We start from the raw sequence: 13,688 nt of genomic DNA, 5'->3' as shown, positions 1-13,688 counted from the left end.
CATATTTAGAAAATGAACATGCTGAGAAGCTTGCTGGAAAAGAGTAAAATCCAGGGTCAAATAAGGGTTATTTGCTCAAAATGACGATTCTTTGATCAAAGAGACTCAGTTTTTTGACTCTTGGAATTGTATTGCATGCTTTTGAAGGATACAACGTTACCTTCAAGTCCTTTTCTGAAGTTGTAAGACTGAGGAAGTCATATTGTGATTTATTGTTAAGTGATTTTAAAAATTAACATATTGGGCAATTTCATATTTCTTTCTGCCTGTTTTGCTTGTTGACTAAGACAGTTTGGTACAACAAAATAAAGGATGCACATTAGGCATGCAGTTGATGCTTTAACAATGTATTTTTAATATATATTTTTTATATTTTATATTAAAAATGTAATATTTTGTGTGCTGTCACAGAGAATTATGGGTAATGTAGTTTTGTTGCAGCTTTTGCCAATCTTACAACAGTACACAACATTAATACAAAATAATTGACAAGAAAACTAAATTATAAACAATTTAATTTAATATTAATCCAAAGAAGGTAAAGAAAACATTAATGTAAATACAGTACACTACCAAAAGAAGAAAAAAAAAGAAAAGAAAAAAAGTTTGGGGTTGGTAAGATTTTTGAAAGACGTCTTTTATTCTCACCAAAGCTGCATTTATTCAGAAAAGGACATTTATTTGATCAAAAATACAGTAAAATTGTTGTATTGTGAAATGTTATTACAATGTTAAAATTACTGTTTTCTATTTTAGTATATTTAAATCAAATATATTATTTTAATGACTAAGCTGAATTCAGCAGGAATTACTCCAGTCTTCATTACTCCAGAAATCATTCCAATAATATGGTGATTTGGTACGCAGTAAAAAAAAAAAAATGTGTGTATATATATATATATATATATATATATATATATATATATATATATATATATATATATATATATATATATATATATATATATATATATATATATATATATTATCAGAGTTTAAAGTGGTTGCACTGCGGAATATTTTTGTGGAAACTTTTTTTTCAGTTCAGTTTTTTTTTTTTTTTTTTACAATGTAAAAGTCTTTACTGTCACTTTCGATCAATTTAATGCATCCTTGCTGAATAAAAGTATGAATTTATTTCTTTAAAAAAACAATCATTCTACAATCATTCTAACATTACATAAGGCAGCATTTTTCTGATATATTAATTAACATAACATGTCTTTACACAGGTGGAACCAGTTGGATCTTGCCATTGTTCTGTTGTCTATAATGGGCATAACACTGGAGGAAATCGAGGTCAACGCTTCCCTTCCCATCAACCCCACCATCATTCGCATCATGAGAGTGCTGCGTATCGCTAGGGGTTTGTATTCTCTTCCGTCTTATCTTCCATACAACCATTTTTCTTCCCTGTGAAAGTTTACACTCCTCAGCGGCTCCTCCTGTTAGCCTCAGTAGATCAGACCCGGTTGTGTGTGTGTCACCCTTGGGATCTCTGTTGTTTCACAGACTGCTCAGCAGAAGCCGTAGTCTGTGTTGAAAGAGTCCAGATGGCTGTAATGAGAAATTCAGTTCACACAGCCACTCTTATTTCTTACACACACACACTCACAACACACACAGTGTAGGGAGCTGGGGTGCATGTCTACTTGGAACGATTATTCTTCCTCTAATGAAATAGCTGCTTGGCGAGTCTTTATTGATTATTCCCTCAACAGAGATGGCCAAGCAAACACACCTGCTCAGATGTCTGTGTTCTCATCAGGTGTGTGTGCGCGCGCGAGCGTGTTTGTTTGTGTGTGTGTGCATGCATGTGCCGAGTAAGGGTGTGCGAGTGTCTTCGCAGCCTATTTCCTACTGGATTCATTCAGACATTCCTGTAATGAAAGTCACAGGCATCATCCTCTTGTGGGCCTGATTGCAATTAACCAAACCTCCACAATGGCATCTCCTCCATGGCTGAACGACCGTCATTAAAGCTCTGTGTGTGTAGTGCACGACCCCAATAATAACATTCTCTGTGATCTGACCACTGAGAAAATTACATGAGAATTAGTTTCCACTGGCCACTTTTAAAGACACAGTGAGTCACATTTTTTTCTGTCCAATCAGGGCTCTGTTAAAAGATTGAGTCACAGTTTGAGTTTCACAGTTTGAACATAAAGGTCAATTTTATTTGTTTTATTTTTTTCTCAAATGCCACTTTTGTCAAAATTAGAAGCATGATTTAGTTTTACTCCTATTTGTAATACATTGAATGTACCTGTATTGGTAAATTTCTTTGTGATTCCGTGATCACTGAATACAACACAAAATCAATAAAATGTCCTAATGTCATGTATGACTACTGTGCATCTAACATGATTCATAATATGGTAAATGTAGAATCCTAATTATAAAATAAATCACAAATTTATGGAAATTACCAGCACAAAATTATTTTTTTTTTATTGCAAAAATCAGCAGAAAAAGAAAAAAGTTATATCCTGGTGGGACTGATAAAGTCTGGTGTCTGTATTTTTATTTTATTTTTTACATTTTACATGCAAGGTTAAAATATTCTAGCTGACAACCCCTTTGCCATCATAGGAAAAAAATATATATATTAAACTTAAAAATATTAAAATATAATCTTTTACATAATATTACAATTTCACAATATTATTATTTATAAATAAATAATATCAAATAAATTCAGCCTTTGTGAGATTTTTTTTTTTAAACATTAAAAAAAAAAACTTAGCCCAAACTTTTCAGTATTGTATATCAGTCGATACTGGATATTTGATTGTGAATGCTCACTTTCCCTATTTTTACATTTAGATACTACTTTTTTTTTTTTTTTTTTTTTTTTTTGGTTATCAGTATCAGTATTGCCATTTACACAGTGTAAAAAACAAAAAAAATAAAAATAATAAAATCAGTACCATTTAAATTGTATTCTGATCAGATTGTGTATAAGCTGGCTCTCCTCTCCTTTTAGTGCTGAAGCTACTAAAGATGGCCGTGGGAATGCGAGCTCTGCTTGACACTGTGATCCAGGCCCTGCCTCAGGTACAGCACAAAACTTTTGTCTTTCTCCTTCATAAAGTTCCGCTCTTCACTCATATCCCATGAATCCTGCGCTGCGAGAGAGCTCCCGGTCCCCGCTCCCTGTTCTCCTGTGGCCCCTCCGCTCTCCACAGGCCTCATTTACATAGTCAATCTGCCATGAAGAGGCCACAGCAGTGCAGATTGGCTCTGATGGGCCGCTTGGAGAATAGCAGAAGCCAGAGAAGAAAATCTCCTGCATGCACATTCTTTGATAACATCAGGCTTCACCACCTCCTGCAGGCTTTTTGATTTGGAAACATGGCGCACCACAGGACACACTATTAATTCCCGTCTCTCCTCAGATATGCGCTTAGAAAATCAGACATGTAATTCTACATTTAACTAATTGTCACTAATTGGATTAGACCATGTTTAGCCGTCGCCTCCTAACGCCCTTTCACTCCGTCGCTGTGACTTTCACACAGTTTCTTATTTTGTTTTAAAGTGGCTTTTTGTGGTTCTAGGCTATTGATCCACTCTTCTGCAATTTGTGAGAGGTGTTCTGATCCATAAGAGTGTTCTGAGATATCCTGCCAGATTGTGTCAGCTTGATCCTTGTTTCTTGAATCACTGTGAATCCAGCCGGTGAAGAGTGCACTTAAGGGAGATTAGGGTGGGAAAATAGCCAGCCTTGGAAAAAGAAATGTCAATGCAATCGGATTTGTCAGCACTTCTAATCTGACTCTCTTTATTCCTTTCCGTTTTCCTCTGTTTGCCTAATTTTTTATCACGTCTGTGATCGTTATATGTTTCGCATGATTCTTCTCTGAATCCAACTTGGGTGTATGTGGGTTCTTCCTGTTATGCAGTGTAATTTTCTATATAAGGGTATACCAGAATAGGGTTCACGCACTTAAACTATAATAATAATAATAATAATAATTATTATTATTATTATTATTATTATTATTATTGTTGTTGTTTTTAATATAATATGTCTAGGTAAATTAAAACAAAGGTTTTTTTTCTCTCAGAATGATGAGGCAAAATTGGCAAAACTTGACTTTAATGTGATGTACTTTGATTTCGTTAATTTTTAAACCATCTTCAGACATTTACCATTTATCATAATATCAAACTGATTATCATTTATATAACAGGATGGGATATTTTAAGTCAGACCGATCAACTAATACCACAAAACATCACATTATTATGTTCAATTATACAAAACAAATTTCCCAGGACAAATTTGTTGCTCAACATTTTGATTAGAGAAAGGAAAAAAAAAAAAAAAAAGGAATATTTAATAATAAATTATCTATACACAAATTCAATATACTTAAAATATTCCTTAAATTATTATTTTTATTATTATTTCTCTCTCAGAATGACAGGGCAAAATTGGCGAAATACAAAGTTATGTCATGAAACTCTAGATGGCACAGTCTAATAGGTGCTTAACTCAACCTGCTTGCATTCACATCATTCTCTATAGGGCACAACTGATTGGTTCCTGTTGTATCAGGAGCCAATGAGCTTGCATGCTCAGCCTTCAAATACTTAGTTAGCAATTACTGTTGCAGTGCAGTGCTTTCAGAAACCCTCCACCTTCCCCAGCTCCACCTGTATAGATCTGCTACGGGTAATTCATGTACGCTATATTGTACAGCAGCAGGTCATGTGTGTATTTGCAGTAACAAGTCCCGTACTTGCTCTGTAGCCGCAGTGTAGCAGATCTTTTCCGCCAAGACCAAATATCAACATTTTCATACTCATTACCATGCCAAAGAAATACACTCAAATCAATATAGTGAAGTTATTTAAAATGATCTAAAAATAGATATAATTTTCATCTTTGAAAATTATAAAATTGACCAAGTGCTAAATAACTTTGAGGTTTTTCATTAGGTTATGAGCATTTTATTTATGATTTTCTGACACTTTTTATTGATTGAGAGAAAAGAGGAATGAGATCAGAAAACAAGACTGCAGATTTGTCCCCCATCAACATGTCTGGAATGTGTGCTAACATGTGCAAAACTACTGCTGCAGTTGGCTATGGCTTCAGCATAGTTTGAGACTTAAGTTTACAAAACTGTCAAGCTCTAATCAGGTGGAACACAGCTGTCATCTTCTCACTTCATGATTCCCTCTTATTGGCTCCTCACAGGTGGTATTCTGTCTGCCCTGTCAGTTTCTTTTGCGTTCCATGACAAAATCTCTCTCTCTCTCTCTCTCTCTCTCTCTCTCTCTCTCTCTCTCTCTCTCTCTCTCTCTCTCTCTCTCTCTCTCTCTCTCTCTCTCTCTCTCTCTCTCTCTCTCTCTCTCTCTCTCTCTCTCTCTCTCTCTCTCTACAGGTGGGGAATCTAGGTCTTCTCTTCATGTTGCTCTTCTTCATCTTCGCTGCTCTGGGAGTAGAGCTGTTCGGTGACCTGAGTAAGCATAACAAAACACATACATAAGGGCCATTTTTCTTGTGGTCTAATTCACTCAGACACAAACACTCCCCCTCTCGCTTTTAAAAAAATTAAAATATGCTCTATACAAAAATACAGTATTAAGTTAACTTGAAATAAATCTAAAGTTAAGATGTCAAACTAACTTTCATTGACTGTGCCACATTAAAATGTATCAAGTTAAATTAAATTGTATATGATTTTCACTGGGTTTTTAATGGAAGTGTCTCAACAAAGTGTAAATACATCAATATAATACTTTACAACACTCAATTCAATACAATGGTACATAGACTGCATTCTTCATCTCTCTATTCATTAAGGGGGACTGAAAAACTTTGAAACACTTTATGACATTGATTAGGGCACTGATGTTGTAACTCTATAATCCTCTAATGTAGCATAATTGTGTTTTAAATTGCTCGATTTATTACTGTTTATTGGTTTTAAATGGCTGTGAGATCACTTTCACATATTTTCAAAAGTTTTCCGGCAATGTCTGTAAGGGCAAACCATAAATATGGTACCTGCAGCAGATTTTCTCTAGAATACGTGGCAGCACATTTGGCACTGGTTTACTGAATACAGTCTGCCGTGATTCATTGCACCTCAGCACAATACCAGGGTTGATGTCATTTCCATTTCCAATCAGCCTGCTCAAGATAAACATAGAAACTTCATAATTCACATCCAGCTTTACAATGCTGTCCAAGTTCAATATATGGCATCTGCTGGCTGAACTGAGATTGACTGTCTGCAAGGCAAACTTTTTTCTGTCTCTTCCCAACATAGGATTGGGCTAAATTGATGACTGGTCGATTAATAGTCCACCAACCAAATTGTTTAGTGAGATTGAGTAGTTTATCTAGATTTTAAATGGTTGTCTGTATACTGTATGTACACTGCATAGAAAGTTAGTACATTTAAATGCCATTTCACCAGTGGATAAAAGGTAATACATTTATATAATTTGAGTCTTTGAATATACATTTGGCATATTTCTCACTACATCAAGTGTACATCAATTAAAATCAGGTGCAAGTGAATACAGCATCATTAAAATAGTAGAGTGACAGTGACACCTTGTATAGTATAAACCTAAAAAAAAAAACTGCTCTGGGCTGCCAACTGTTTCTATGATCTACTTAGGCTTTTTGGAAATGCAGCCCTGGTCTAGTTTGGCCACAAGCATTGTTCCATCATGCCAAGAGAAAAAAAAGAGAGCTGTCTGAGCCCCTCAGCATAAAGGTTGCTGACACGTATGAGTCTGGGAAAGGATTTAAAGCCATTTTCAAGCTATTCAATATAAACCATTTCGTTGTACCAAATTCACCCCAAGAGCAGATGCTTGAGGAAATCTAAATGCCCATATGATGAAAAAGGAACCAGCTTTTCATGGGGTGCACTTACTTTTTCACAGCATTGTACATATGATGTAGGGTGTGTTTGTTCATTATGAACATATGAAGATTTGCACATTTCCATGTATGTACCTGTGACATTTTGTTTCTGTCCCAGTATGTGATGAGCTGCACCCCTGCGAAGGTCTCGGCCGTTACGCAACATTCAAGAATTTTGGCATGGCTTTCCTCCTGCTGTTCCGTGTATCCACCGGGGACAACTGGAACGGAATTATGAAGGTGGGACAGAGTCACTTCATAGTGCTGAATTTCAATGATGCACACAGTTTTGTTTTAAATGCTTTGCACGTGTTCTGAATACAGTTGTTAGCAAACCTCTCATTTTTACACTCTGTGTCCACGTCGCAGGACACGCTCAGAGACTGCTCCCAAGAAACCACCTGCTACAACACAGTGGTGTCCCCCATTTATTTTGTGTCCTTCGTCCTGACGGCGCAATTTGTGCTGGTCAATGTGGTGATCGCTGTGCTCATGAAACACTTGGAGGAAAGCAACAAAGAGGCCAAGGAGGAGGCTGAGTTGGAAGCCGAGATGGAGCTTGAGGCTGCGGGTGGAGATGGAGGAATATCCCGAGGGCACATGCCACCTTTCGGACCTGGTGACATGGGTGGGCCAGGGGGTTCACCCTGGATCTCAAGAGTCTCTGGAGACCTGTCTGGGCCGCTTTACCCCACAGACAGCCCACCTGCAGACATACGCAGAGACTCTGAAGATCACATAAAGACAGATCCTGATCCTCCTCATAATTTGGAGCCGCCTTTAGAGGTGAGTGGGAATGCTAGGTGTGAGGTTAGAGGTGTGTACCTCCTATGGTGTCATTTCCAGGTTCAACACATGAGTCAAACTAAATACCAGCTGGTTTCTAGCTGGTCTAAGCTGCTAATAACCACATTAGACCAGCTAGAAGCCAGCTTAAGCTTGTTTTTCCAGCAGGGGTGTCCTGCTTGCTTTTGTTTTGTTGAAACTTTTCTGTTTCTGTGAAAGAGATGTATTTTGGGGGGGATGTATTTTTGTAGGCAAAAACCTGAAAAAAAGTTAGCATTTTAGCTGGTTTCGTCGTCCCGAAGTCAATGTTGTTGTTTTTTTTATGGGTTTTTGGTCAAATGCCCAAATAAGGTCTGTGGTTAACACAATCTCAAGATATTTTCATGTATTATTATCCAACATAAAATACACCAGTAAAACCCCCTTGTGGTTTTTTTTTCTTAAAAAGGGTGGGACAACCTGTCACTAACATGAGATCACAGCAATAGCAAACAACAATTCCCGATGGAAACAATCAAGTCTTGTCCTATATTTTTTCTTGTTCAAGAAGCCAGGTTTGTTTCACTTGGATATACGTCACAATAGAGAAGAAAAGTCTAATGCAACTTCCATTTCATGCCATTTCATTTTCATTCCACTACACTGTAGTGTAGTTCGTGTATAGTCTATATATATAGCTTTTTACTTCTGGCGATTGCATTTAGACTGCTCCCAAGAAAAAAGCCAGAAAAGTTGTTCATTTGTGAAGACTATCATGATGAACAAAATGAGAGTCAAAAGAGTCAGAAACTTTTGTTGGTCACAGAGCTTATTTTCTGCAATAATCCAAAAGCCACATGAAAATTCGTAAAGTTTTTTTTTTTTTTTTGGAACCTCTGGGTTTTTTTGGAACTTCTGGGTTGGCCTACAAAAATATGTCCACATCTGCGCTCTCTTATCTAACTTCACACAATACTGATAGATGGACAACCTGCCGTATGCTGCCGTATGCTTCCGTATGCGCCTGAACCCATTGACGTCACTGATGCATATATTAAAAGGAATGTTCCTGGTGCAATTAAACTTAAGCATCTGCTGCATGCTCTCCATTACCACTGAAAATGATTTTGTCCCTCAATTTGTTAAAACAAACAGAAAAATTGTTTACAGCTGTGCAATTACAAAGGAAAAAGGTTCCAGCTCACAGTTGGTTAAAGGGTTAGTTTACCCAGAAATGAAAATTGTCATCATTTCCTCACCCTCATGTCATTCCAAACCCGTAAGACTATTGTTCATCTTCAAAACACAAATGAAGATATTTTAATAAAATCTGAGAGATTTATGTCCCTCCATTGACAATATACACAACTACCATTTTGATGCTTCAAAGAGTTATTAAAGAGATCGTAAAACTAATCCATATGAATTGAGCGGTTTATTTCAAAGATTTCTGAAGAGACACGATTGCTTTATATGATGAACAGATTGAATTTAGGCTTTTTCACGTATAAACATTCATCAATGCACTCATCAGATATGGTAAACTTAAGCTTAAGTATGCTTGTTTGACGTGCGAGAACCAGGTTCATTCTCAATGAGGTTTGTTTTCATGAATCAAACAAGTATGGTTCAGCTTCTGTTTATGTTTGCTGATCAATGTTTATATGTCAATAAAAGCCTAAATTCAATGTTAATCGTATAAAACGATCCAGTCTCTTCACAAAATTTGGACTAAACCGCTTGATTCATATAGATTAGTTTTACAATCTATTTTTTAGGCGACAAATTGGTAGTTGTGTGGTCTGTCAATAGAGGGATAGCAATCTCTCTCCGATTTCATTAAAAATATCTTCATTTGTGTTTCGAAGATAAACAGAACTCTTAAGGGCTTGGAACGCCATGAAGGTAATTGGAATTTTTTTGAGGGGGGTGAATGTACCCCCTTTAAAGCATTTATATTAGTCAATTTATATTGGGACATCTGTGCAAAATGTGTATAATTTGAGCAGTAGGTAATTATTTTAGCAGTGGGACAACTGTTCTAAACAGATGAGATTTTGGTTCTGCACTACCGTTGTAAATCCTGTGGATTTCTCTCTATGTGAAAAGTCCCTTTTTGTCCCTTTTTGGAAATTTGCAGGGTTTACTGGCTTTATATGGTCATGAGGCGAACCGAAGAAGATAGTAAACAATTTTGTTACTCTGGTCTCATGTAAACATGCATAATGTTTAAGCCTTGTGGTAATACTTAAAACACTGCATGCTTTAACGTTTATTCCAGTCCAATGCAATGCCATTGACTTCCATTTAAGTGAATAATTGTAAACATGGTTTTTGCTTGTACATAGTAAAATTATTTTCTATGGTACTTAACAGCATACAGCTTTAAGGAATATTTTATCCAAAAATGAAAATTATTTCATCATACAGTGTACTCACCCTCATGTTGTGTCCAAACTTGTATGTCATCTTATTTCCTCTGTGAAAAAAAAATAAAAAATAAAACTGGAACAATCTGAGGGTGAGCAAAGGGTGAGCATTTTTGGGTGAACTATCCCTTCTACTTGTCATCCGGACCATATTTTAAAATATATTATATGAAAATCTTGATATCAGACAATGTATAAAATATGCTTCTTTTTTCCATGGGTTAATGTAATCAACAGTGTCCAACAAACAATTAACCATTTATTAGTTCAAAAAATGAGTTTGTCATGATGCAAATGTAGTATTTGCCAGGGCTTTTCAGAGCATTATACCATGCATTTGTTATAAACAATCTTTAGTTTAACCGAAAGACACGTTTTAAAACACTAGACTGTTATTTTTAAAGTGGGGAAGTCCATCTGTTTCTGTTAGTGTCCTACATGCCTGTTGTTTGCTCCTTATAAACTCGGTGGTCGGAGGTCAGACTGGTACCATGGGAAAGTAGTGATACAGGCCTCTTCTTTTTTAATGCAGGAAGGCTATTTCCAGAATACCAGCCATTTTTAATGTTAACAATCATTAAAACTATCCCTCTAGCCCTTTTTAGTGTGGCTGTGTCAAAATGTTTTGCGCATCATCAGGGCAATTGTTCATAGAGCTCTAGTTCCACCTTGTGGATGTCAGTGAAATAATCAAGTATTTTACCTGTGAGCAATGAATCTTTGTAAGTTTAGAGCTCTACTACTCTGTTCAGCACATAAATGAACCGTGCTACTGGTTTACTTCTAATTTAAAGTATCAGTTCACCCAAAAAATTAAATTCTACTATTTTCCTTGTGTTGTTCCAATGTTGTATGGCCTTCTTTTTTCTGTGGAACACCAGCAAATTCTTAAAAATATATTATTTGTGTTCCAATGGAAATAAAGCATTTTTGGGTGAACTGTCCTTGTTTATTCCTTTGTAAATATTTCTTCTGACTAATTGTGTTATAGTCTGCAACTTCTCTCCTTCCTTCATTTCTCCTCTGTTTTTTCTCTGTGTGATGTCTTTCACGTTACCACTCGTCATCTCCTCTGCCTCTGTCTCTGTCTGTACTCTTTCTCTCTCTCTTCATCATTCATCCTGTCTTCCATGCTGGGGCTTTTAGCGGAGGCCTATGCTGGACTCAGTTTCCCTGGTGATCCAGGGCTCACTGGAAGGAGAGCTCAGCCTCATGGACAACCTATCTGGCTCTGTCTGCCACTACTACGCTCTGCCTCCCCTTCCCAGCAAGCACTGCACTGAGAAACAGGTCAATAGCTTCCCTGTTCACCCAGCTTGCCTTATATACCACACTTCACTCCTCTCTCTACCTTTTTTCCCTTCTTCTCTCCCTCCTTTTCTCTCTCTGGACCACTTAAACTTACATAATAGCACCGATGCTTCTGTGTGTCAGTTACAAAACCACCTCTGCGTTCTGGGATTTCCAGCGCTCTTTAGAAGGCAAGGACTTGGTTCTGCTCCAGGAATATCCAAGTGTACTTATTTCCCGATCCCATAAGAGTGACAAAGTCTCGCAAAATTGTGTGAAATTTGTGCCTCGTTCGTTCCAAAGATCATAAATACCCCAAAAAGTGATGGATTCATCTGGCTGGAGTCGAAGAGGTAATGTGTGGATCGATAAAGAGCTGGGCCGCTGTTGAATTATGCAGGAAAATCTCTTTTGGTCTGTTTCACAGAGAAATATTTCATTCAATTGCATTAGCATTGCAAAAAAACTGAGGCTTCTAAAATCTTTTTTTAAATGTAATTGGAGAATATGTAATGTCTTTATGGAAATAGCTGGCTCTTTTTTTTTGACGACTTTGCAAAAATTTGTTCCAGCCCAGATTCTCAGGGTCAATTAAACGGTGCAGTATGCAGGATTTATTTAGGATCTATGAAAGAGGTTACACATTATTTCTCTTATATACCTTTAATATCTGAGGACCATTAAACATTTCGTTATCTATCATGGCTACTGACGGAAGGCAATGTGCATCTTGTCAGCGGACTTGGGGGGTGTTTTCATTAGGGCTCGCTGGGCAAAATTTTGATTTGAAGAAGTGAATTTGAATAGCATTGGCCACACCCCACAGGAAGCTGAATTGGGATTTGAATGGGAAGAATTTATAGCAGTATCTATCCATCCACATTTTTAAACAACGCTTTGGCAAGCCAACATTTAAAGTTTGTCTTGATTTCAAATCATTTTAATTCTACTTCATTACATTGAGGTTTGAATTTCAATTCTGCATCCTGTTTGCTACATCAATCGAATTCAGATCAAATTCAAAACATTTACTGGAATATAAAAGACCTTCTCAATTTAAATCGGAATGTTGCACAAACCTGGTTTCTACGCACTGAACTGTTATGTTCGCTAAAATGAACTGACCTCACCACATAAAGTTGTATTAATTGTACCGGCATGTGTGAAAGTCTGAGCGTGTCTTCTAACTATGCATGTGCTGGTTGCCCATCTCACTCTTGGCTCATCTCTTCTTCTTTAGATTCCTCTAGCCGAGATGGAGGCTCTATCTCTGGCATCGGAGAAATCCTGGTCCTTAGCTCTGACGGATGACTCTGTCCCAGATGATTTTAACCCCCTCTTACTAACCAGTCAGGAGTGCAATGTATTTAACACTAGAGCAACGTTCATTTTCCACTCCTGCCTCTCAGCCTTACACTGCTTCCAAAGACATCCGCCCTCTCCACCCTGCTTCAGAATTTGGCCCTGAATATTTTATCCCTAGGTCTTTTGGCCCTGTAATAGATTATCTCAGTTAAATAAAATAAATAAATAAATGATTAAAAAAATAACTAAACTAAACATTCTTCTGAGTGGCACCTTGAAGGACTCCTTGGTTTCATATGGTACCTATTGTTGTGGAATTACTAAACTAAAAGTGTCAAATCATAGTGACACTACTAACTTAACAACTAAATGTAGGTGTTTTCAAAACATGCAGCTTTTGACAGACTACTTTTTTTCAGTGAGCAGCAGTTGACAAAATGCTACAGTAATATTGCCGTCATTTAAACATTTCTATAATATTTAGTCAAATGCTGCTGTTAATCACTGTTTTCAACCTTAATATTATTTGGAAATCATGATACATTTTTATTTGATTATTTGAAGAATAGAAAGTTCAAAAACAGCATTTATTTGAAATACAAATCTTTTTTAACATTATAAATGACGTTACTGTCACTTTTTATCAATTTAATATGTCCTTGCTCAATAAAAGTCTCAAAAAACCTTACTGATCCCAAAATGTTTGTACATTAAATATAAATAGATATTATATTTGGATATAATATAATATAATATAATATAATATAATATAATATAATATAATATAATATAATATAACATAATATAATATAATCATGCCAGTAATCTGTTTTCTGACACTTGGTAGTCTGATTCATTTGTAAAAGTAGAGGACAAACATCATAAATTATTTATGCAGAGCTGAGAGGCGAATGTGTTTGGAACTTTGGGGGTTTCTAACCATCCACTTTGTTTGTTCTTTCTCTCTCTTTCCCTCTCTTTGTACATTTCCCACCAGCCTGGTG

General features: G+C 36.4%; 1 protein-coding gene across 1 annotated transcript in view; it reads left to right on the top strand.

Annotated features, from left to right (window-relative positions):
* The window catches only part of cacna1g (calcium channel, voltage-dependent, T type, alpha 1G subunit), a 128,650-nt gene that overhangs the window by 104,364 nt on the left and 10,598 nt on the right, over nucleotides 1-13,688 (top strand). Inside the window, exons 28-34 of the mRNA XM_084134731.1 lie at nucleotides 1,233-1,366; nucleotides 2,987-3,057; nucleotides 5,397-5,475; nucleotides 7,014-7,135; nucleotides 7,265-7,681; nucleotides 11,236-11,379; nucleotides 12,620-12,742. Of these exons, the coding sequence (XP_083990857.1) occupies nucleotides 1,233-1,366; nucleotides 2,987-3,057; nucleotides 5,397-5,475; nucleotides 7,014-7,135; nucleotides 7,265-7,681; nucleotides 11,236-11,379; nucleotides 12,620-12,742 (1,090 nt within the window). The remainder of the gene's footprint in view (nucleotides 1-1,232; nucleotides 1,367-2,986; nucleotides 3,058-5,396; nucleotides 5,476-7,013; nucleotides 7,136-7,264; nucleotides 7,682-11,235; nucleotides 11,380-12,619; nucleotides 12,743-13,688) is intronic.

The sequence above is a fragment of the Abramis brama genome (genome assembly GCF_963993115.1).
Source record: "Abramis brama genome assembly, chromosome: 14".
In the NCBI taxonomy this organism is placed as follows: domain Eukaryota; kingdom Metazoa; phylum Chordata; class Actinopteri; order Cypriniformes; family Leuciscidae; genus Abramis; species Abramis brama.
The sequence above is the reverse complement of the archived record's forward strand: the minus strand, read 5'-3'. Positions and strand labels throughout refer to the sequence as shown.